Consider the following 26,081-nt stretch of genomic DNA (forward strand, 5'->3'; position numbering starts at 1 on the left):
AGGCCCTTCCTGTGAGCCGCAGACTGGAAATACATCTACCGGGAGAAAACAATGACATGGCTTTTGATTCTTAGAGACAGAATCATTCATTGTAGAACAGAGGGTCAGAGGGTTAGAATGAATCTCTCTCTCTCTCTCTCTCTCTCTCTCTCTCCTTTAACCTTCCTCTCTTGATTGAGTATGTGCATGTTCATATGGGTACGCATGTATGTGCAAGTATGTAGGTGTGTTCATGTGGGTGTCTGCACGTGGAGGCCATAGGGCTCCTCGGGTGCTGTCCCTTTGTTTTTTGAGACAGTCTGCAACTTGCAAAGTAGGGGAGGCTGGCCCACTAGCAAGCGCCAGGCCTCCTTCCCTCTGCGCTGGGACTATGCACGCGTGCCTCCATGCCTGGCCTTCTCTATTTGGCCTCTGGGGAATCAGATACTGGTCGTCATGCTTGCAAGCCAAGTCTGACTGCACTTTGTTCCTAGGCCCAACGATTAGAATGTCCTAAGAGACCGTCTGAGGCCTAAACTTTGGGTGCAAATGCTAGGTTGAGCATACAACAGATTCAATCACTCAGCAGCTGTAAATGGCAAGCCTGCGCGCATCTCTGCTGACAAGAAGTGGCAACAGACAGGAAGAGATCAAGCCATGGCCGTCTTCACCTATGCTACAACTCGGTCTAGGGTAGGCAGACCGTGGTGACCAACTGGGAAGGCGCATAGGCCAAGGCTGCCGTGCTGATCAGAGGTAGGTTTGGGGATGCTCCCCCGCTCCAGATACCCATAGCTCCATTCCCAAGGATGGTAATTCACATGTGATGAAAGGGAACAGTTAGCAGGTGGAAGTAAATTAGGCCTCCTGGAGTAAGAGACCAGGAGCCAAGAGAAGCAGGCAGCTTCCAGCTACAGCTGACAAGACAAGGAACCAGCCCGCTGATGCCTTGGTTTTAAACGCCTGGTCTCCCAGGAGCTGTGACACTGTGTGTTCACGTGTGCACACATGTGTATGTCTGTGCACGTCATGTGGAGGCTGGAGGACAGGTGCGCTCTACTTCTGATTGTGATAGGGCCTCCCAGTGGCCTGGAGAGTGGCTGGGGAGCAGCTCGGGACCTTGCTGTGTCTGTCTCCCAGCTCGCTGTCACTGGGAGGACTGCACTCAGCCTTTCACGTGGCTGTCAGGGTGGGACTCAGGTCCTCACATTTTTGAGGTCAGTGGTCTGACTGAGCCATCGCCCCATCGCTGAATGTGTGTAACTTTAAGCCATGAGGTTGGTATTGGTTTGTTATAAAGGCAACGGGAAGCTGATGCGCAGGATTAATGATGAGCTTTGACATTGACAGGAAGACCTTGGGCTCCAAGGGGCCATGGTTACCAGCATCCCTCAGCGGTACTTACCGTGGGCTAGTGAGCGATTGGCTTGGGCCAGCTTTCTTATGATGTCCTCTTTGTCCATCTCTCGGACAGCCCCCAGCATAAGGAGCAACCTTCGTTCCAGCATGACCTGGAATTGGAGAGAGACGGACGCATGGTTCTCCCGGCTGTCACGGGGACAGCAGCTCGGCTCCAGCAGGCTCTCCTCACAATGCTCTGTGCAATGGAATGACACCCTGGCACTGAGCCAACACATGCCTTCTTTTGTTTTAAGTTGATTGCTTCAGCTGAATATCACACCGGCTCTAAATCATTGTTCCCCCTTGCTTGTGTCTGGTTTTGTCCCCTAGGGGAGCCACACTCAAAACTGGAGAGATGAGAGAGATGCAGGTGGCTTGAGATGCCAGAGGGGCTGAGCGTGTCCTTTGGGGTTAAGATCAGAAGGGTTGTTCTTTTTGAGACAGGTAGACTCCAGTTGGGAAGGACAGGGGCGAGCCATAAGGGGAGGAAGAGAAACTCGGGTCAATAGTAGGAAATGATTGTTCTTGGGAGATGAGGCTAGGACAGGGTAGAGGTCATCGTGTGCAGTCAGGCTTGGCACCTCACTCCTTTACTGTATTAGAGCTCCAGAGGCTTTCATCCTTCCTTCCCACTTTCCTGTTTTGTGTGGTGTGGTATGTGTACGTGTTCACGCATGTGTATGTGTACATGTGTGTGCAAGCATACATGTGCTCACGGCGGCCAGAGGTTGATACTGGGAATCGTCAACAATCGCGTCTCTACCTTATCTTTTGAGACAGGGTCTCACTGAACCCAGAGCTCTCAGATTTGGCTAGGGCCGGCCATGGAGGCTCAGAGTCATCCTGTTGCAGCCTTTCTAACATTAGGATTATAAGCACACTGCCATGCCTGACTTCATACCCGGGGGCCAGGATCTGGATTCATGCTTAAGCCAAAGCGCTCGGTAGAAGAGAGTTATGAAGGAGAGACACAGCAGGAGGTGACTGAGGGGGAAGCAGTGAGCCCAGTGTCACCTCTGAAATTCCCCATTCTCCATGAAACAATTACCCCATATCCTGTTGCTTTAGACTCAGTTCCTCTCCTGGATGTGTATACCCTGGAGAGCAGGAAAAGAGTCAGGTGTTCACTAAATTCTCTATGAATGTTTATAGCAGCATTGCTTGGAATAGCCAAGTGCTGAAAATTGCTGAGACGCCCATCAGTGCGTGAACACATAAAACCCAGTCTATCCCAACAGTGGAATATTACACAGTGATAAAAAAGAGTGACGTGCTCATTAGGACACCAGTGAACTTGATATAAGTCAAAGGAGCCAGTTAGAAAAAGCCACACACTGTATAATTCCATTTACATGAAATGTCCAGAAAAGCCAAGTCTATAAGGACAGAATGCAGATTTCGTGGCTCCAGAAGCCCAGGGAGGAAGGGCCTGGGAAGGGACTTCTAGGGTCCTTTCTGCATAATAAAAATGTTCTGAAACTAGGTAGCAGGCAGGGGTGTAGCTCAGTCTGTAGAGAGCTTGCCTGGATTGCTCATAGCCCCAGGTCTCATCCATAATATAAACCTGGTGTAGTGGTGCACTCCTGTAATCCCAGCATTCAGGAGGTGGAGGCAGGGGAATCACTGAGTTCAAGGCTCCCCTGGAGTATAGTCCCTCACCAAGTAAGTAAGTAAATAAATAAATAAATACGTAAGTAAGTAAGTAAGTACTACATAGCAATGATGGCTGTCCGACCACGTGACTGCGGGAGAACATTACTACCCTGGCTGGCTTTAACTCCAGCCTAGCCGAGAAGGGAGTCTGAGAGGGGTTCCCCAGGTCAGGCTGACCTATGGAAGACTGGATGGCAGAAGATCCACCCCACAGCGAAGCGTGAACCTGAGGCAGCCATCAAGCGGCATTTCTCAGTGGTTTCTGCTTCAGTTCTTGCCCTGACTCCCTTCCTGATGGGTTGTGACCTGGAAGTGTCAGCCAGAGAAACCCTTTCCTCCTCCAAGTTGCTTTTGGTAAGTGTTTTTTCACAGCAACTGGAAGGGAACTAGAAACTTATCCAATAGTGCAGTTTACAGAGGTAATTTTCACAGCATGAATGGCATCTCTAATGTGCCATTCCTAAAAAGCCATTATTTGATCTCCCCCTGCTGATCACTTAAGTCAAGAAAAGGAGGCAGCCTAGAGCGGGAGTTACCTTGCGCGCCGCTTGCTGAAACCGTCTTTGTGCCCGGAATCTGCTGAGCCACATGTTGTTAACTAGTGGGTCAAAATTAGGGTGAAATTCCTGGACTTTCTGTGAATTAAAAGACACAGGCACATCTAACATTTAAACAGAAACTCTTCTGGCGTGAGTATTCAGTGTTTTAGAGTTTGACCTCTGGCTGGGGGTGGTACTTCATGACTGTAACCCCAGCACTCAGGAGGAGGCTGAAGTGGGAGCATCATCATGTGTTTGAGGTGAGACTGGCTTACTTTAGCAAGACTCTCTCAAAACAAGTGGACCCAGGGGCGGCAAGGTGGCTCTTGAGAGTACCAGTGCTTCTTGCCATGCCCGATGACCTGGGTCCACTCTCTGAAAGGGCCATGTTGGTGCTAGGAGTTCAACCTTGGTCATCGGGCTGAGAACCTCTACAGCTCTTATCACTCAGCCATCTCTCTCCAGTTTCTGAGACAGAGTCCCCCCCTCCCCCCCCTCCAAACGTGGAGCTCACTTATTTGGATAGACTGTCTCTGTATCCCCAGTGCTTGGGGTTATAGGCACATGCTGCCGTATCTGGCTTTCTGTGTGGGTGCCGGGATTAAACTCATGTCTTCAAGTTTGCAAAGCAGGCACCTTACCAACCAAGCCATCTCCTCAGACCAGAGTTATTAAGGTTTGACATGGGACTGGCAAGTATGTGGTATCCTAGTTAGCTGTGGCTTGCCATGCCCCAGAGTTATCTGAGAAGACAGTCTCAGCTGAGGAATCACCTAGATCAGACTGGCATGTGGGCAGGTGTGTGTGTGTGTGTGTGTGTGTGTGTGTGTGTGTTGAGGGGGACTTGTCTTGATTGTCAATTCATATGAGGGCCCAGCCCACCGGGGGTACCATCATCTTTAAGTAGGTGGTCCTGAATTGTTTAGGGACGCTAGCTGAGTGCCTCACCGTGATCAACTAGCAAGCATCCTCCTCCACGGATTCTCATGTACTTTTTTGGCTGTGAAGTGAGTTTGTGGTCAGAGGTTGTGCTGTGTGGAAGAGCCTGACTGTGAGCTCCTGCCCTGAGCCCCGTGAAGATAGAGTGCGATCAAGAATTGCGAGCCAAATAAAACCTTCACTTCCCTAAAAAAATTAAAAAACAAGGACTGGAGAGATGGCTTAGCAGTTTAAGAGTGCCGGCTGCTTTTCCAGAGGACCTGGGTTCAGTTCCCAGCACCCACCCAGTGGCTCACCACTGTCTGTAGCTGCAGCTTCCGGGGATCTGGCACTCGCCCACAAACATACATGCAGACAAAACACCATTGCAAATGAAGTAAAAATAAGTTTATGCAAATATTAAGAAAAACCCTCAAAACAAAACCAGACTTATTTTATTCTAAATTATGTGCCAGCTGTGTGCTCCTGTGAGCAAGGTGCGGTAAAGTTCAGAGAGGGCATCGGATCCGCTGGAGCTGCAGCTGCAGGAGGGTTTGAGCTGCCTGATGTGGACAGTGAGCAGCGCACCCCCTTCCCCACGCAGCTGCCTCTGCAGGCTCCCTGGGTTCTCAGTCAGGAGAAGACCCAGGCGCACAGTGAAACAGCGCTCTGACAACACGAGCAAACTAAAGCCGACCACTGGCCGAGTGTAGGCATTTTTATGACAGTCCTTGCTGCCTTTGGAAACGTAGAGAAGTTACCCACCTCCTCCAAGTTGCGGACGACCCGCTTGTTCTTCTGCTCAGTCCTGAGTCGTTGAAACTCCACCTCCTTGACAGGGTTGTCTCTCTTTTGCTAGATTTTCATATTAATAGAGACACTAAAGTCAAAGACAAATGCACGAAACTGTCTCTTTCAGGTGACAGGTGCGCCTGGACTTCTGGCCCTCTGGCTTCCGCCCCATGGAGTGTTCCAGGTAAGTGAGTCCCACAAAACACCAACACTTGGTTTTGGAGCTTTGTATGACGTCATGCGGCAATGCCGAAAAGGATGGCCACAGGGCCTGGAGAGGTGGTGACATAGTTCAGACCGGCTCCTGGGCTTGCAGAGGAGCGAGTTCAAGTTCTACTGTTGTGTTGGCTGGGTCCCAACTGCCTGGGACTCCAGCTCCAGGGTGTCAGACATCCCCTTCTGGTCTCCACAGGCACCCCGCTCACAGGTGCACGCGCACACACACACATTCACACATACTTACAAATAAAATAAATACTTAAAAAACTAGATTGACCATGTCCACATCTTTCCTACTCACCGAGACCCGAGGTTCACACTAGTAAGCTTTGCTTTTTTGTGAACCGGGTCCCCTGTAGTTCAGACGCCAATGCCTGGAGCCCAGCACCTCAGCATGTGACTGTGTGTGGCACCATGCTCTGGGTGACTCCTACAGCAGTTTGGGGCCCTCATCTTCCTTTATGCTCTGTAGACCACAGGACGAGCGTGTCTCTCACCCAGACCACACCTGAATTGGAGTTGTCTCCTCCGACTGAAGGTCTGTCTAGCTCTCTCAGCTTATTGCTGCTTTCTGTTTAGATTGACGCCTTCCCCCATCTGAATGCCCCCAGCAGACCCTGTATAGGCCTCTTGTGTCATCTATAGCCACATCTGACTTTCACGCAGCAATTTATGTGTGATCAGCCCCTGCCTTCCCTAGTTTATACCCAGTCTCTTCTCTCCTCTCCCTCCGTTCCTCTCCACATCCCTGTCTCTCTCTCACTGGGAACTGAACCTGGACCTCACACATGCTAGGCAAGGGCTCTGCCATGCAGCGGCACTCTGAGCTTTCTGCACATTTTTTTCCTCCTGATTTGGCATCTTGCATACAATGGGGATGGAAACAATGTAGGGAAACAAATGATATCAAATTAGCAGCTGTTCCAACCTGGTACTTCTCATATGCTTTTCTCCGTTCATCATTGAGCTCTTTTCTAAACTTAAAAGTTGTTTGATCTTTGCCACGGTGCACCTGCCTGTGGAGAAAAAAAAAAAAAAAAAAAAAAAGCCAGTTTCCAGAAGCCGCCCACAAATAATCATCCTCTCAGTGGGTGTCTCAGTATAACCAAGAAGGAAGGGGAGAAGCTGGAGGGAAGCACCTTCAGCGTGAACAATATGCCGGAAGAAATGAGGCTGATCTTCTAGCGATCAGTGCTGAAATACCTATGAGTTAACACAGCAAGGGTCTGAGAGGCGCCTCATCCAGTAAAGCGTTTGCTTTGCAAGCATGATGACCTGAGTTCAATCCCCAGAGCAGGAGCCTTGTACGAGATGGCAGGAGTGGTGGTAAGCTCTTGTTATCCCAGCACTGTGGAAGTGCAGAGATCCCAGGAAGAGCCAGCTAGACCGGTGAGCTCCAGGCCAATGAGAGGCTTTGTCTCAAAACAAATGGGTGGGGCTGGAGGGGTGGGGCGGGACAGTGTTTAAAAGCACTGGCTGCTTTCCCAGAGGACCAGGCAGCTCGCAAGGGAAGGTAACGCCAGCACCAGGGGCTCTGATGCCCTCTTCTGGCCTTCACTGGTACCACACATGCACCAAAAAACATGCAGGCAAAACAAGAACATTTGTAAAATTTTAAAACAGACAATATTAAATGGATGGTACTTGAGGAAGAACACCCGAGGTTGGCTTTTGTTCCACAAGAATACACACACACGCACACTCACAAACACACACACACACACACTCACACACAATCACATGCACCCTCAAGCACTCATTCACATGCACACATGAGCTCTCACCCACATGCACACACATATATCCATGTACACACACATGCAAGCTCTCACCCACATGCACACACAGGCACACACATATACATGTGCGCACACACACACACACACACACACACACACAGGCACTCATAAACATGTACATACACACACCTGAATGTCCTGCATTACTAGTAGTTATGGAAGTGCAGATACAAGCTATGCAAAGCAGCAAGTGTTGCTGAGGGTGTGGAGAAACCACAAATTTCTATGTTGCTGGTGAAAACAGTCTGGTGGCTGAAATGTGGTGTAGCCACACGATGGAATAATATTCAGCCACAAAAGGTGTGGACTAGTCATACATGCTGAGATGTGGATGAGTCTTGAAAATGTTTTAAGTGACAGAATCCTGTGACTCAAGCCTTGTGCTATTGGCTAGTACGTTTAATTTAGCATCTATTTGAACTCTGAATTAGAAGAGATGGCTTAGCAGGAAGAGGGGCTTGTCACCAAGCCTGACATCCCGTGTTCAATCTCTGGAACCTCCATGTTGGAAGAAGAGGACCATGTCCTGCAAGTTGTCCTCTGACCTTCATAGGTGTGTCATAGTGTGTGTCACACTCACAATAAAGATTAAGTAGATAATGTTTTAGGTTTAAATACGTGCTTTAAGAAATCAAATGTTTCTCTAGGGGAAAAAAAATGGGAGCGCTCCCGTTTTCACGACTCTCACTGAAGCTGAGTACATGACGAGGCTCCTGAGGTTGGCTCTCTAGTTTAAGTACGGAGAAAGAGTCCATTTAGCCCCAGACACTCAAGAATGCTCCCATCTGAACATCTGCTGCCAGGACTGCCCCAGACTCCCCACTGTGAGGTGAGGGGTCATGGGGTGAGATGTGGGCACCTGAGTCACCCCAGGTCTGTCGGGGGACAGGGGCTGAGGGAGCACGCAGGGAGGAAGGCAGAGGCTTCCCACAGGTCCCTGCTGTTCTGCCCTACATCTTAGCTACGTTAATTTATTTCTAATAGCCCCGTTCTGAGACAGAAACACTGGCTGAGGAGGAGTAATCTAATTCGCCATGAGTTTATCACTAATTGCCTGTCACTGTGTCTCTTTCGTCAAAGGCCATCCCATCCAGGCAGTCACCCTGTCACCCGAAACCAAGTATCCCTGGATAGTTACCATTTAAGATGATTCTTGCTCTCTTCCAGGGTGTCCTGTCTGACTTTCTGCTCGAAGAGCGCCTCCTTCATCTGTCTGGTTTTTGAGAATTCATCACATTGGTCCAGGACTGGAGGCAGGAAGGAGCGGAGATCATGGCCGTAATCAAATCAGTTATTTGCCCAGAGGAACACAAGTTCCTAACCAAGCTGCCTAACAGACAGCTAACTGAGTTTTGCTCATTAATAGTAAATGTGACTGGACACATCTCTCTCCTCTTCTGCCCCAGGGACTGCTTTATGGCTGACCACGTGACTGTTACCTTGTTTTAATTCCTTGATCTTCATCTTTCCTGGTTCTTGGTTTAGGACTGTTGCCACGGCGAATGGATTTGACAAATCTGTTGGAAATCGCAGGTCCTGGTACTCAATTTCCTGAAGACCAAATCAGGAGCGAAATGAGTTTTCTTCCCATCTTCCCATTGCATCGGGGGCAACCCCACACTCTTACCTTCAACTTGTGCGGCTTTGCCTTGGCCGGAGCTGGGTAAAATTGTATATATGCTGTTTTTTCTAGAGGAACATTTAGTTTCTTAGAACGAGTATTTACTCTTTTAAACTCTTCTAATCTGGAGTTTAAAACACATGTTAAATTAGTGCATAACCCAACAGTTTGAGGTTTGTTATAAAGATTTATTTTGATTTAAAAAAAAATTACTGCATTTTGTCAGTGTGTCTGATGAGGCCTAGAGAGGGTGTCTGATTCTCTGGAGACGGAGTTACAGATAGCTGTGAGCTGCCATGCGGATGCTGAGAACTGAACTCAGGTCTTCTGCTAGACCAACCAGTGCTCTAGGCATTGAGCCATCTCTAGATCTCCCTAGTTCAAGGGCTTTGTTCTTGTGTTATTTCTAATAAAACTGCCACTTGTGGACCAGTGTTATAGCTAAACTAAAAGTAAATTTGGGTGCCAAAAGAGGAGCCATGAAAATAAATTTCCTATCAGTACATTAACACATATGTACACATGTATGCATGCACACATAGATACACCGTGAGCGGTTGCTTTCCCTCCCTCCCGTCCTTTAACATGGCACATTTGTTTATTGTGTGCATATGAGTGTGAGCTTGTGTCTGTGTGTCTGAGTGTGCCAAGACAGGCATGTGCAGGTCAGGGGACAGCGGCTCTCTCCTCCCACTGTGTAGGTCCGAGGTGTGAATCTCGGGTCATCAGCCTCGGCGGCAAGCACCTCTACTGTAAGCCATCTCACCTGCTCTCCTTTGCATGTCTCATGAATATAACAAGTGGAAAGCATAACAGCCTGGAGAATGTTCTCATGATCTAGGGTGATTTATGTCTAGCCTGGAGCTCTTCAACAGCTTAGGCTGATGTTTTAGAAACCATTACTTTGATTTACTTTCCTAGGAAAAGAATGATTCAGTCCTTTGAAAACAAAAACAAAACTGGGTTGGGGATTGCGCTCATTTGCTAGCACAGCTGCCTCTACGCTTTAAAGCCTTTTATGTTGACTCCTGTTGTAATATTAATGTTGTTTTCATAGTGTTGGACCTGAGGCCACCTACATGCCAGGCAAGAGGCCAGTGACTGACCTGCACTCCCAGCTTTAAAAACAATGGAGAAAATGGAAATGGATAAGACTTGGATATGTCTTATTTTATTTTATTTTATTTTATTTTATTTTATTTTATTTTATTTTATTTTATTTTATTTTAGGGCAGCTTCTTGCTATGCAGTTCAGGCTAGCTCTGAATTCAGGATCTCCCTGCCTCTGCCTCTTCAGTGATGGGGTTACCAGTGTGCACCTCAATGCCACTCACTGGATTGGGTTACATATGTGATGAAGTGTCAAGAGGAACTGGGACTGGGGCAGTAGCTTGGTGGATAGAGTGCTTGTCCTGAATGCGCAGAGCCCTGGATCCCATCCCCAACACCATGTAAACTGGATGTGGTTTTGCATGTCTGTACGCCCAGCACTCCAGAGGTGGAGGCAGACAGAATGTCAAAGTCATCTTGGTTGCATGGTGAGTCTGAGGCCAGCCTGGGCTACTCGGATAGACAGAAACATGATGAAGCAGTCATACTGTAAGGCCATGTTGGGGTGGCAGGTTCCAGTGAAGACACATTCATATGGCTGAGAGTTGAACTGTGAGATCCATAACTGGGTTTTTATTTGTGCCAATCCATACTGGATAGGTGTGAACTTGACAGTTACTGTTGCCTTTCCATTAGCTGGAATTATTCCTGCAAGGAGAGAGGGTGGGGAGAATGTCATCGTATTAGTTTATTTTCCTGTTGCTATCACAAAATACCTGACACAAGCAATTTAAGGCAGGAAGGGTTTATTCTGGCTCAGTTTAAGGGTCACAGTCCATCGGATTGCAAAGTCACGGCAGCAGGCGCTTGAGGCGGCTGCTCATATGGTGTCCACACCCAGGAAGCAGAGAGATGGAGGCTGTGTTCGGCTCACCTTCCCCTCTTTATTCCATCTGGGACCACAGCCCCTGGGATGGGGCTTCCCACATTGCAGGGTAGGTCTTCCCACTTTGATGAACCTAGGCCCTGCCTACAAGTTCCTTTTTCCTTGGCCAGGCAGGATGAATGTCTACAGGAGGAATCTCTCTGCTCACCAAGTGCAGTTGAGGAAGCAACACAGACCTCATCTTCCCGTCACAGCATGGCCATGACTCTGTTCTCTGTTCCTGTCTTAAGTGCACATGGCCCAACTTCTGAGTGTTGACGAAGACCTTGCTTATAAGTGACTACTGGAATCCTTTCCAGCAATTACCTGATCATGTAATTACACAGATATGGGCAAATTCAACTGCATTAGTGCCTCCAACATAAATTCCCAGAATGCTGACCCTACAGCAAATGATCAGAATGCAATGCCAATGCCGTAAGCAACACGGGAAGCTAGGAACACACCTGAGTTCTTTTCCAGACTGTTTAGTTCCCGTGTGCTTTTCTATAACTTGATTCTTTGCTCTCAAATCACCCTCCACCCCCTCCATTCCTCTCTCATTCCCCCCTCTCTCTTTCTAGTGTAGGGGCTGGAGGCCCAGTCCTTATCCATGCTTGGCAACTGCTCTAGCACAAAGCCCCACTCCAAGTCCTACAGGGGCACTGGTGCTGCTCCTCCTGGCATACTAGGCCACATTCCTTCTCTGCCCACTGGGCTCAGAACACTGTGTGTCCCAGGGGTTGCCAGGGCCACAGCTTGGACCTTCTCATCCCCAACAAGGCAGGCTGTGCCACCCATGCTCACTATACCAATTAAGGGGATAAACTAATAGTGAAAAGCAGGAAAAGGAGATGTAGTCAGTGTACCACCTTGGGAAAGAGAAGGAAGAGGCTCAATGATCCCCAAAGTCCACCCATGGGGTCCTGACATGACGTTCAGGTTTAAACAGAGGGCAAGAGCTGTGCATAGCTAAGCTGTCCTGGCCAACATGTGGCCCTGCCCGTCACTGACCCAGCATTGTCCCAGGGCCCGTCTGTCCTGCACAGTGGTCTGACGGGCTGTCATCACTGTGTAGTCTCTCCCCGGGTCCTACTGAATGTTGTCCTCACGGCAAACACTATCTCACAGCTCTTTTATCCACCTGAACCTCCTATGCTGCTTTGAAAACAGTCAGTTCAGAGTCCCCAAGGGAGGAAGAGACATTTTCATCAGTGGTGTAGCCACTGATAAGATGCCTGAGCTCCAGGAAACAGTTCCTCACCCACACGCCTGTAAACAACCCTCAGGAAGCTCACTGGGACACAGACATGAAAGCAGAAGGGCAGCTAGCTGGGGAGAGCAAGGAGATCATTAAGAATGGTAGGGGGACAAGGGAGAGTAGGAGGGAGTGACTATGATCTAACTATATTACATGCATGTACGAAGATGCATCACAGAACCATTATCGATAACACAGAACACTGGGGTGATGCCTCAGCGAGTAAAGCCTCCTGTACAAGCCTGAGGGTCTCAGCTGGGATCCCTGTCACCCACGGTTGTAAAGCCAGACAAGGTGAACACATCCATAACAGCACTGGGAGGGGTAGAGACAGGTGGATTCCTGGAGCTCACTGACCAGCCTAGCAGAAACAGTGAGAGACCCTGCCTCAAAATGTAAGGTGGGGAGAACAATTAAGGTAGGCCCGAGCGTGAGCGCGCATGCACACACACACACACACACACACACACGCACGCACGCACACGCACGCGCACACACACTTGGCGCGCACACACAGAAAGTGGGCGTTTGTTAATTTCCTGAGCACAGGCAGAGGTCAAAATTGTTAAGTGATGGCCACTGTGGAATTTCGAGCACAGGAGCAGGTGGAAAGAGTCACCAGTGACACTGGGTCTGCAGGCCAACAGCGGGTCATCCGGGTAGAAATCCAGAAGAGACTTTAATACATTGACTATCACTAGGTCAGAATATCCACCCTGTGGGACCTGCAGACCATTTGGGCCTTGAGGCCAAGAGTACCCTCCTGCTTTACTTCAGCTCATTAATTTAAAAGCATAAGGACAAGCTCTGGGTGGAGGATTAATATTTACCTTGACCTGGGTGAGTAATTTTTTTAAGCGCTCTCAGCCCAGGCATAATACATAAAGCCTGCTGTGGAGACATAGCCTAGGCAACCATGGTAAACGCTTTTTTTTTTTTTTTTTCCTGTTAGTGTAGGTCCATCACCGGGACTTGGCTGGCTGTGTGATGTTAACAGTTACAGAATAGGTGCCAAGTCTTGACAGCTACTGCTTGGGCAAAATTCACAGTGGCACAAAGGAGTGATGCCCTGTGTTTTGTAAGCGAGAAAGGTATGCTCAATATTTAAACTCATCTGAAAAAGTCTACTTCAGGGCTGGGACGTGGCTCAGTTTGCAGGGTGCTTGCCCAGCTTGCACAAAGATCCACAGGCCATACACAAACCGGCTGCAGTGGCGCCAGCACTCAGGAGGTAGAGGCAGCAGGATCAGAAGTTCTAGGTTCGAGCCCACCCAGTAAAGAATTGAAACAAATCCTGAGTCTCACAGCCAAAGACTGTGTGGAGTGCAGGGAGCCTTGTGGAAGACTTGGAGGAAGGATAGAGAGAACCAGAGTAGACAGGAGCTTCACAAGAAGACCAACAGAGCCAACTAAGCTGGGCCCAGGGGGACCTGTGGAGACTGAAGTACCAACCAAGGACCATGTGTGGACTGGATCTAGGCCCCTGCACATATATGCCCGATGGACAACTTGGTCTTCCTGTGGGTGCCCTTGTAAGGGGAGCGGGGGCTGTTTCTGACATGGACTCTGTTGCATGCTTTTGATCACTTCCTCCTGGTGGGGCCACTGTGGAAGAGGATGAGCTCAGTCCGAAGGAGACCTGAAGTGGTGGGGTGGGTTAGTGGGAGGAGGAGTCTTTCCTGAAGGCTATGGGAGGGAGGAGGGGGTAGGGAGAAGGAGGGAGGGCAGGACTGGGAGGAGAGGAGGACGGGGACTCCGATTGGGACGTAAGGTGAACAACTAAATAAATGAAGTTGAAAGTTAAAAAAAAAAGTAGAAAAGAAGTTCAAGGTTATCCTTGGCTTCGTAGTGAATTCTAGGCCATCCTACAAAAGCCAAGCGTGTCTGTGGAACAGGCAGTGAGATGGCTCACGGTAAGGGTGCATGCTTCCAAGGCCGGCCATCTGGTTTTGAGCCCCAGGTCCACACGGTGGAAGGAGAGAACTAACTAGAAAATTGTCCTCCGCCCTTAATACGTACATGCGCATACGCAAGTACATGAAATGAATGCATTAAAAAAGTAAAGCCTGAACTACTACTCTTGGATCAATTACAGTCTGCCACCTCAGCACAACGGTCCATTATTCACACACCGGAAGCTGGGTGGGGTGATGTGTGCCTATCATACAGGATTCAGGAGACCAAGGCAGAGACCCCACGTCCAGGCTGCTGTGCAATATCTAGTAAGACGATAGCAAACAAAAACAAATGACGGTAACAACAAAAACTAATAAAAGCCAAGAAACCCTGGCTGCAGAGATGGCTCAGTGGTGAAAAGCATTTGCTGCTCTTGGTGACCACTTGAGTTTAGTTCTCAGTACCGACACCGGGCAGCTCAGAACTGCCTGTAACTCTAGCTCCAGGGACATCTAATGCTGTCTGTCACCTTCCATGAACACCACACACATGTGGCTCACACACATAAAAACAAAATTAGAGGTCATAGTTTATCAATGTAAGCATTACAAAGAACACAACACCACCCATCAATGAGGTCACCACCAGGAAATACTGCTGTGTCATTTCCTAGGTGACACTAATATAAAGAAAACATAAACATAAATAAGCATGTAAATAAAGCAATGTAAACATATACATGGACATATTTAGATGTGTAAATAAACTAATAGAAAATATGGGCATGAGCAGGGACTAAAAAAAGAAAATAAAAGTATGTTATTTTTTAGGGGAATAAGGCCTAGACTGGAAAAACTTATAAAAATTGTCCCATAGTATATGTCTATACACTAGATATATTGTAATATTTACATACACACTGGACATATAGTATTTAAAGGGTGTATGTTTACAGCCTTTAAAACATTTTTAACCAACATATAATTATATAGATGTGATTTTTTTTCCATTCATACACAGTTGTGTATGGATAAAGCAGGGCAGTTTGTCACCAAAAACCTTATCTCTGAGACACTAAATCGTCCCAAATCCTCTCAGAGGAGTCTGTGTACACGCACCTGCACACCCCCGAGTCTGTGCCCGGCCATGAACAGGTGTGTGTGAAGGCTGACCCTGGGGGTCTTGCTCAGCAGCTTCCCCACCTTACTTTTGAGACAGGGCCTCTCACTGAACACAGAGCTCTCTGATTGGCTAGGCTGTCTGGCCAGCAAGTGCCAGGGCTTCTCCTGTCACTGTGTGGCTTGTGCTAGGATTGTAGGCAGGCGCCTCCACTGGGCTTTTCTGAGGGTGCTGGAGCTCAGGTATCGAGGGCAGTCCCTCTCAGAGTCACTTTGAGCTATGCATTATTGACCTCAATCCAACTCTGCTGTGCACTTACTTCCTCTGGCTGTGACCTGCTGACATCCCACCTCATGTCCCCAGCTTTTGATAGCTACTAGTCTAGACTCCATTTCCATGAAATAATTAAAAAAAAAATCTTAGGTCGGTGTGGTGGCGCATACCTGCAATCTCAGCACTCTGGGAGGCAGAGGCAGGTGGATTTCTGTGAGTTTGAGGCCAGTCGGGTCTACAAAGTGAGTCCAGGACAGCCAGGGCTACGCAGAGAAACCCTGTCTCAAAAGAAAGAAAGAGAGGGGGGGGGAAGAAGAAGAAGGAAAAAAAAGGAGGGGGATTGTTTTGGAGACACAGTCTCTCTATGTAGTTCTGGCTGTCCTGGGGCTAGCTTCTTATTTAGACCAAGATAGCCTTGAACTCACAGAGGTTCACCCGAATCTGCGATGCCCGCCCCCCATGCTGTTATTAAAGGCATACACCAGCACACCTGGCAAATGTATATACATCTATTTATACACACACACACACACACACACACACACACACACACACACACATTTGAGACAGTCCCAGGCTGAAGTCCCATGTAGCTGAAGATGATTGGGTGCCTGACCATCTTGGCTCCATCTCTCAGGCAATGGGATTACAGGTGTGCAGGGATGAGGGTGAAGCCTGGGGCTCCTTGCATGCCAGGCAAGCGCTCTGCCAACTGAGCTGCATTCTCAGTGCTATGAGATCAAACTTTTTAGATTCCACACGTAAGTGAGATCAGTTATATTAGTGAAAACTTTAAACATTTCCTCCCAACATTGCAGAAGTACAGAATGTTTCTCATCCAAGCCTTGTGCTTGGAGTCTTTTAAGGACCATTTTATCCTTCTAAGATTTGGGGTCTTGCTGAGTGTGGGGCTTGGGGCAAACTAACTTCTGTAAGGTTGAGTTACAGCTGCATGGTTTAAATGTCATCTGCAGACAGGCTGTTGATAAATTCTAGCACTGTGTTGTAGAGGAGAGCAGCAAGAAGACAGGGTCTCCCTCTGCCTACCATTAGTGAGTCATGGGCCTCTGCTGTTACCCAGGACTTGGGCAAGAGAGCAGCCTCAGGGCTCACTGGACCTCCACCAGTCACAGTTCTCTTTGGTCACTCGGGAACTCTGCAACTCAGCTTGAACACCTTCCCTGAGGCTCAGTTTCCTCATCTGTAAAATGGGACAAAGCTTCAAGGACACAGTGATCTGTGGGTCTGTGATGAACGCTGGTGCGTAGCAGCTGTGAAAACTGAACTTCCCAGCCTTTAGGCCACACAAGCAAGCAGCAACGTCCATGGGTTCGGTTACCACCAAACTGCTTGGAAGAGGAGATGTGTTTGGAAACAATTTATACTTGACCCAGTTTATCCTCCCTTCTTTTCATGTGTGTGGAGTACATGTGTGTGTATGTACTCTCCAAGCATGCTGGTTAATGTTTCTTGTCAACTGGACTGGAGATGGAGTGCCCATAAGAGTGCAACCAGAAATGTGTAACTGAGGCAACGAGAGCCGTCCTGAGTGTGGACAGCACTGGCTCACGAGCTGGAGAGAATAAAAAGGAGAGAGTAAGCTAAGCACGGTATCCATCTCTCTCCGCTTTCTGACTGTGGATGCCATGACCAACTGCCTCAAGCTCCTGCTGCCATGACTCCCCAGCATGATGGACTGTGTGCCCTCAAACTGTGAGACAAAACAAACCCATCTACCACCCTTCCTTCCTCCCTCCCTCCCTCCTTCCTTTCCTTCCATTGTTTTTGCTACAGTAACAAGGGAAGTGACTAATATTCCAAGCCCTGCCTCTAACCTGAGATCGCTGGGGCAATCAGTTGTCTGAAGTCACACCGTCCTCACCTGACTTTGGCTCAATTGTAAAGGCCTGATGAGACTGAAGCAAAGTGATATGGAATTCGAAATCCACGGGGCAGCTGCACTGCAAGGGGATCACATAGCTTTTGCTGCAAAACAAACACAAGAAGGAAATGGAACACACCATTTGTCTTAACTTTCTTCTAACTAACCTAGAAAGGGATAGACCTCAGGAAGGACAACAAACAGCAGTAAGTGACACGGGGCCCCAACCCACACTTCTGTCTCACATTTGTTTTGAGATAGGCTCTCAAGTAGCCTAGGCTGGCATCAGACTTGCTGTGTAGCCAAGCATCTGCGTTCTGTTTCCAGTTGCTGTGACAAAAGTCCCCTGAGAGAAGTGACTTATGGGGGAATGGATTATTCAGCTCACAATGCCAGGGTGTTGCCATTGCTGTGGAGAAACTGAGGGAGCAGGATCTTGAAGCAGCTACACCCACAGCTAAGAGCAGAGCAACTAAGTAATGCATGCTTGCTTGTGCTCAGCCCTCTTGCTCCCTCTTGCACAGTTCAGGATCCAATGTCCAGGGAATGATGCCACCCACGGTGGGCAGGCCTTCCCATATCAGTTAATATGATCAATATAATCCTTCATAGACACATCCACTGGCCAATGTGATCTAGACAATCTGTCACTGAGACCCTCTTCTCTGGCAATTCCAGATTGTGTCATGTCCACACTTAAAACTAACCATCACACCAAGGATAATGAGTTTCTGGGCTTCTTTTCTCACCACTTGAGTGGTGGGATTACAGGCATACAGCACCATATGCCACTTGTGCGGTGCTGAGGGTAGAACCCAGGGCTTTGTGCCCATGGTAGGCACAGGCTCTACTGAATGAGCTCCATCCCTGTTCACACTCCGGAGAACTCCACTGTAAGTGGAGCTGCTGGGTTGCGGGGGTCTGCCTCATTGGCAGGTACCAACCTGACCTGCTCATTTGTGTAGACTTCACCAACACACACTCGTCTGGGCCTTACCTGCTGACACTAGGCTTCCTCAGAAGGGAGAGTCGTGTGTAGGAATCTCATCGGTATCCCAGATTCTCTCTCTCTCTCTCTCTCTCTCTCTCTCTCTCTCTCATACACACACTAACTGCTCAATAAATATTTGGTTTTCAGTAACCATTTAGGAGGCTGTAAGTGTGGCTTTTAAAAGTGTGTCCAGAGCATTTTTACTGGGCTTTGAAATTCATCATCTTTCAATAATCTGTGAAACATGTGAAACAGTTCAAATATAAGTATTTTAAAACTTTTTATTGGTTCTTTCTGAATTTTACATCATGCACTCCAATCCCACTCATTTCTCCCTTCTCTTGTATCTGCCCTCCTCCCAACAGAGAAAAAATAATCTCGTTGTGGAGGCTATGGTGTGTCTCAGTGTGTCCCACAAGTATACCCTTTTGTCCACACTTTTTTTGCTTGCAAATGTTCATTGCTATGACTCTCCAGCCTGGTACGAGGCCTCTGGCTTCTGCTGCTCTTTCAGTACTGGAAGCTCCCTGGGACTCCTCTCGGATATCCTGTTGTTTCCCTGCGTTATGGAGATCCTGCCGTTTTTGGATCTGTAGGTCCAGCCCCTTCATGCACCCCAGCAGTTCACTGACAGGATTGATGTTGTGGTGGGCCAATGCAAAGCCCTGACCCTGGGCCTGAGGGGCATCTGAGCTAGTCAGCCTGCCACCTACCCTGTTCTCTCGCCCTTGGGGCTGGCTCGTCTGCGATCCCTACATGCAGGGCCAGCTCTTGTCTGGTGCACAGGTGAAGTGCAGAGCCGCCCTCCCGAGTGTCGCAGCCGGTGAGGGACATGGCCAGTTCTCCCACTCTCATAACCTGGGGGCCAGCTCACCCATCTGCCACAGATGGTGAAGGGCAAGGGAAGGGAGGAGAGTGTCTTTTTCTCTCTGCCATGGCCCAGCATACAAAAGGCGGGGCCAGCTCTCCTGTGCTCATACCCTGGGCTGCAGCAGGTGTGTGTGGGGGGAGGGGAGGTAGGGCTAGCTCTCCTGCTCTCGTGACCCCCAAATGTAAATATTTTTAAGATTTATTATTCATCACTATGCTCTATAAACTATTTCCAAAGAAATAAAACATCACCATCACCAGTTGACAGTCCTTATTTATCTCTGTTCCCTCCTTTGCAAGGGTGGCCAGTGCAGGGTACCCTCTGTTTAAAAGTTCTATGTAGTTAGTGATATCACTATGAGCAGACTTCTGGGTGTGCCTGTGAGGATTGGGTTAACTGGGGAGGGAAGACACCCCCTTCAGGAGTCCAGGAGTGGACTCAATAGAGAGAAGGACAGCTGAGCACCGTATCCCTCTCTCCACTTCCTGAGCGTGGGTGCTTTGTCAGCAGCTGCCTCATGCTCCTGCCTTCCCACCACAATGAACTGCGCCCTAGAACTGTGAGCCAAAACAAACCATTTCCACGTTTCTTTTTATCAGGTTTTTTTTTTTTTTTTAAGTTTTTTGTTTTGTTTTGTTTTGTTTGTTTTTTGTTTTGTTTTGTTTTGGCCACAGCATCTAGAAAAGTACTGACTAGCTAAGGCTGTCTGAGGCCTTCTTGCCCTGACTGTTCCCGATCTTATCTAAAACACAAGGCAGATCAGCTGAGCAGACACTCTGCTGGGTGTTGACCACTCCGACCCAACTGGTCAGTCTGAACTAACATCCTTTGTCAACAGGTGTTGGTGATGGCTCATTGCTGTCCACAGGTGGTCTGTGGGGGTAAGGCAGGGAACTATGACTCACAGGTCAGCCCCCACAGGGGTCAGCTCAAAGCTGTCCCAGCGAGGCCCTCAGTCCTGTTCAAGGCTCTTCCGATAAATGCCACCTGGCTGAATGTCTTTGAACTGAAACACTTCCCCCCAAACTCTCTTGGGGTCCTTCCCATTGGTGATAAATGGCCCCTTTTCGATGAACTCCTAAGCTCTGATAATTCTCAGAAAAGGTGTTGAGGTATTTGTTTAGTGATGATTAGCAGAAGCCAAGTTCCTGATGCTCTTGCCAGCCTGGAAAAATAAACAGTTCCTTAGGGGAGCGAAATTCTGAGCACCGTGATTCAGAGAGCACCAGAGCGAGGCAAGTCACCCGGCTGCGGGGGGTGGGGGGGGCTGCACTCCAGTTTCAGCTGTTCCTTTATCAGAATCAAGGCAGTGTGGATGGTGGGGCTAGCCTGCAGCTCATTAACAAGCGCTCGCTTATCAGGACGATCGGCCGGTTGTTGGATTTTTAAAAGTCTCAACATTTATTTATTTTTATTGTTTGTGCAAAATCCCTGCATGTATGAATGTGCACCATATGGATGCTGGGAACTGAACCCCACTCTTCTGGAAGAGCAGCAAATGCTTTTAACCTCTGAGCTATCTCTCCAACCACTTATTTCACTTCTAAATTATGAGTGTGTGTGTGTGTGTGTGTGTGTGTGTGACTGTGTTGATGTTTACATGAGTGCAGGGCTCTGTGAGATCCCATGGAGCTGGAGTTACAGATGGTTGTCAATTGCCACATGTGGGTGCTGGAAAATGAACTTGGATTTCTGCTGTATGTACCCTTAACCAAAGAGCCTTCTCTCCACTCCTTATGTGACAGCTAGTGTTAATTGACAATCTGGCTCAGTCTAGAATCACCTGGGAGGCTGGCCTTGAACTCACAGAGATATTCATGCCTTTGCCTCCAGAGTGCTAGGATTAAAGGCATTCACAGCGATGTCTCCACCTGTGTAGAATTATCTTGATTATGTTAATTTAGAAAGGGAGGTGTAAGAAGGTTCTCTTGAGAGAGTAAGAATCTGAGCCATATAAGAGTATAAAACAAACAAACGTGGAGAAAGCAAGCTGAGCACTAGCGGACTTGGAACTGTGAGCTGCCTCAGCTCTATCTCCCTTAAGGTGCTTCTGTTAGGGTGTTTTACCACAGCAACAGGAAAAGGAACTGAGACGATTATCATATGTGAGGTTCTGGGTTCAAGCTCAGAACTAGAAAAAAGAAGACTGAAGTTGGAATCAGGGTTTGCTGAGAGTGGTGGTGCAAATCTGTAATCTCAGTACTTGGCAGGCAGATGCAGGAGGAGCAGAAGTTCAAAGCCAGCCTGGGAAACTTTTTGAGGCAGCATATTAAATAAACAAATAAACATGTCTCGGCACTGGAGACATGTTTAGCCCGGTAAGAGTGTTTGAGTTCAAATACCCAGCACCCACCTAAAAAGTTGGATGATGCTTCAGGGTACCTTTAACTCTAGGCTGGGGGCGGGGAAAGTGGTTAAAGGATGCGGTGGGGAGGGGGCTTGCTGGCTGCCAGCCTAGCTCCAGGGGATCAGGGAAAGACCCTGGCTCAAGGGAGTAAGGTGGAAAATGGTAGAGCAGGAAACTTGATATTCTCCCTGGCCTCTTTACACACACACACACCCCTAAGCTACATACCTACTGATAAATACATTAAAACTGACCTACAGTGAAGAAAATGACCTCATTCTCGTTATTCCTCGGAAGCAAATAGGACCTTGAGTCAGAGTTCTATAACTTACAAGAATCAGGTAATTAAAACAGAAAGTTAGTGCTCTGGGAGGTAATCTTAACTTTTATCCTCTGTACTTTATTACTTAATCATTTCATTAATTCTGTTAGGACTGCATATAAAATACCATTAAATACTTTAGAAGATCACTTCTTGCTTTTACATAAAATACAACATAAATTTTTAAAATACTAAGCCTTTGTATTAAGTGCAGAAGAGAGTACAAGTCTACCTTGTAGAAAGTAAATATGGAAGGGGAGGGATGGGGCGTGGCTCAGTTGGTAGAGTGCCTGCCTGGCATATATGAGGTCCTGGGCTCCCTCTCCAGCAACCCTAGCATCCAGGAGCACCAGGTAGGAGGATCAAGGTCATTCTCAGTTACTCCCTGAGTCTCATATCAACCCTACATGATAGCTACATGATAGCGTGTCCTAAGGAAGGAAGGATAAGAAGGAGGAAGGAAAGGAGTGAGAAAAAGAAGAGAAAGGGGAGGATGGAAAGAAAGGAGAGGGAGGGAGAGAGAATAAATTCATATTTCTCTCATCCCATCTCTGATTTTTTTTTTTAGAGTGAACTTATTGAAGATGACTTACAATCAAATAAACTGTTTAAATCTCTCAGTGTCTGGGGAGTGTCACCAACAGACCTATTTACCATAATAGGATTTGGCTCCTTTGCTAGAGCACAAGGGCGAGGGCCAATGAGCATGACAAATGTGCGCTATTCCGCAATGGCTGGACCCAGCAGCCAGGACAACTTAACTGTTAGTTATTATGTTTTATAAAACTGTAGGGAAAGGCCTGGGGAGATGGAGATGGCCAAGTAGTTGCCTTGCAAGTGTGAGAACCTGAGTTAGAACCCCACAACCCATAATAAAAAACTGAGCATAATGAAAATGCACACTCACAAATGCATACACACACAAAGGCACACATACAGAGATAGATAGATAGAGAGAGAGCTAGAATTGGGGGCTCACTCATATGACCTTATGTAAATCTAGTTACAAATCCCATCTCCATCATGGGAACTAGACCTTGGACATGCAGGATTAATGTCCTTCTAAGTGGAATCCCACAAGGGAGCCTTCACAAGGACCAGGTCATGTTGGGCCCAGAACTGTCAGAGATGCTGTTAAAGTCAAAGATAGTGATTTCACACTTTACATGCTTACATTAGAAAAACATTAAAACAGTAATGTTAACATTTTATATTAAAAGTCCATTTTCTATAATGAAATGACTGTTTTTTAAAAATTTTATAAATATTGCAGAAGAATTTGCAAATAAATAAAAAACATCACACACCAAGATTAAGCACACCCAAAGTCTACACAACCCAATGAACTTCCACAGTTAGAATTAGCACCAAGACCAAAAATTCCACGACAGAATTAGAACTAGAGAGATAATTAGCTTCACATTATCTTTCATAACTTCATTCAGCCTACCTTCATGCCCTTACATCGAGCTTTTCTTGGTCTCTTTTTACGTTATATTCTATCCACAAGCACGATTGCTCTCCTATGTACATATATTATTGACTAGATTCCGCCTGAGAGAGAATGTGGATATATTTTTTTTCTGAGATTATGTGACCTTGCTTAATATTATACATCTAAACCTATCCATTTTCCTGCAACATTTAACATTCATTTTTAGAGGTGAATAGCATTTCACTTTATATGTATATGCCAAAATTTCACTATCCATTCACCTATTGATGGACAAGTTGGCAGATTCCAGTTCTTTGCAATAGTAAATAAAGCAGCAATAACGTGTGGTACAATTCCCCTATGATAGGGTCCACTACGTTTCTGTTAGAACAAAAAGCTTTGCATATGCCATCCATAAACACAAAAGTCTCTGAACTCAGCAGAATTGTTGTGTTGTGTGACATGTTTTGTGTTCAGAGGCTTTAGTGAGCACACGCTATCTGCTTGCAACAGAGGCAAGGGCAGCCCAAGAAACCCGAGCCTCACGACACATTTGATTTTGATTCATTTTTGGTCAGCGTACATTTGGAAGACTTTTACTATTTCCAAAGTTTTTACAACCCACATGTGCAATTATGAGCAGAAGTTTAAGATGCCAGAGAATAGCCTGCATTCAGTGAACTCACCTCTCCAGACTTGATAGAAGAGTTTGTTTGTTTTTTTTTTCTGGGTATTGGAACAGAACTGAACTTAGAAAAAGAAGGGACCAGGGTCTAGGGAGATGGCTCCAAGTATAAAGTCCTGCTGTGCAAGCATGAGGACTTGAGCTCCGATTCCCAGGACCCATGTAGAAGCAGGTGTGGCCGGGTGTGCCAGCTCTGGGAGAGGGGAGACAGGTGGGTCACAGGGCTTGGCTGGGGTCACAGCAAGCTTCAGGTTCAGAGGAACACTGTTAAAGGAATAAGGGTGTGGGAGAGAAGGACCTCTCAGCGCCAACCTTCAGCACCTGTGCATGCACACACACACACACACACACACACACACACACACACACACACACACAAGTGCTCGCCACATACGCCACAAAGCAGGCAGAAGTGACATGACATCGGTTATCTATAGGAACAACATTCAGGTTATTCACACCCCACAAACACCTTCAGATGTGGGGTCGAAGCTCAGTGGTTGGAGTACCTGCCTAGCATGTGTGACGTTCTTGATTCTAATCCCAGCACCAAATCCGAAATCCCATTTAAGAAACTATGATAACATTTCCTATTTACAAATTTTAAACGTGCCACTCTGGCATTAAGTCCACCACACTGCTGTGCTGCCTTCAGCCACCTACAGGACTCTGTTTGAACCCCATCCCTGCTACATACATGTCACCATGTGTCCCTCCCCAGCCGCTGGTAGCCATGTTTACATCCGTCCCCAAGAATGTGATGACTGTAGTTCCTTTGACTAGAATCTTACAGTACGTATTCCTTTACAAACTACTTTGCAAGCATAGAGACCAGTTCGGAGCCCACACCCACGTAAAGAGTTGGGCGTGGTGGTTTGCATTTTTAATCATGGTGCTAAAAAGACAGAAACAGGTGGACCCCTAAGGCTTGCTGGTCAACCAGCCTTGTGGAACCATGGAATCCCAGGTCCCGGTGACAGAACCTATCTCAAAAGCAAGGTGGCTAGCTACTGAGGAAGGACCTCCTTACACAGGTATAAACGTTTATCAGAAACCCTCCCACCGACCAGTATAGATCATAAACTATAGTTGTCTGAACATACACACGAACACCTAACTGCTAAATTCACAAAGTTCTTAATACATTTGAAACAGTGCATTTGTGGGCAAACAGTTCTTTACAGGCCTAGAGGAGAGGGTTTGCTGGTGGCAGGGTCCAGGAAAGTAGTGTATGTGGGGGGAGGGAGGATGGGGCGGGGATGAGGGCTCAGCTGGATGGAAAGAAGATGAAGATGAAAGGCCTCCTGCAGGGTGCTGGCTTTTTCTTATGAAGAAAAACAGAGCACTCACTGGGGGAAGCTATGAACTTCACTAAAAGCTGTGAAGAGCAGCTTCCTTTTGACTAGCGTGGAAGCGACCGCATGCTGACTGGATTAAAACCACAGTTCCTCCCAGCCAAAGAGCCTTAATAGCATTTGACTGACATAAGCAGGGCACCCTGCTGTCAGTCTGCTTGTCCTTGTCGCTATCAAAAGACTTATTCTTTGTTGGAATAAAAAAATAAGTATTTCTTTTATTTATGTAAAATATAATTTCTCTTTTGAAATCATAATTACATCATTTTTTCCTTGTCCTCTCTCTACAAACCTTCCATGTCCCTCCCCCAACTCTCTTTCAAATTCATGGCCTCTTTAACGCTTGTGGTTGTGTGTATTCATAAATATATAAATATAACCTGTTAAGTCTGTATAATATTACTTGTATGTGTGTTTTCAGGGTTGACCATTTGGTATTGATAACCAACTGGTGTTCTCTTCAAGGCTGTCCACTCTCTCTATAGCTCTTCAATATAGTACTAGAAGTTCTAGCTAGAGCAATAAGACAACTAAAGGAGATCAAGGGGATACAAATTGGAAAGGAAGAAGGAAAAGTATTGCTATTCGCAGATGATATGATAGTGTACATGAGCGACCCCCAAAAATTCTACCAGAGAACTCCAGCAGCTAATAAACTTCTTTAGCAAAGTGGCTGGATACAAGATTAATTAAAAAAAAAAAATCAGTAGGCCTCCTGTACACAAATGACAAATGGACTGAGAAAGAA

General features: G+C 47.2%; 1 protein-coding gene across 2 annotated transcripts in view; it reads right to left on the bottom strand.

The window, feature by feature from the left end:
• Cfap221 (cilia and flagella associated protein 221) overlaps positions 1–26,081 on the bottom strand; it is a 68,522-nt gene that overhangs the window by 17,696 nt on the left and 24,745 nt on the right. For both annotated transcript variants that reach the window (XM_055604666.1, XM_055604659.1), the window contains 9 exons: positions 17,328–17,431; positions 10,520–10,679; positions 8,928–9,045; positions 8,740–8,851; positions 8,439–8,547; positions 6,430–6,517; positions 5,256–5,345; positions 3,570–3,668; positions 1,385–1,490 (listed from right to left, as the gene is read on the bottom strand). In XM_055604666.1, the coding sequence (XP_055460641.1) occupies positions 1,385–1,490; positions 3,570–3,668; positions 5,256–5,345; positions 6,430–6,517; positions 8,439–8,547; positions 8,740–8,851; positions 8,928–9,045; positions 10,520–10,679; positions 17,328–17,431 (986 nt within the window). The remainder of the gene's footprint in view (positions 1–1,384; positions 1,491–3,569; positions 3,669–5,255; positions 5,346–6,429; positions 6,518–8,438; positions 8,548–8,739; positions 8,852–8,927; positions 9,046–10,519; positions 10,680–17,327; positions 17,432–26,081) is intronic.

The sequence above is a fragment of the Psammomys obesus genome, unplaced genomic scaffold, assembly GCF_907164565.1.
Source record: "Psammomys obesus unplaced genomic scaffold, mPsaObe1.curated_primary_1811, whole genome shotgun sequence".
NCBI lineage: Eukaryota > Metazoa > Chordata > Mammalia > Rodentia > Muridae > Psammomys > Psammomys obesus.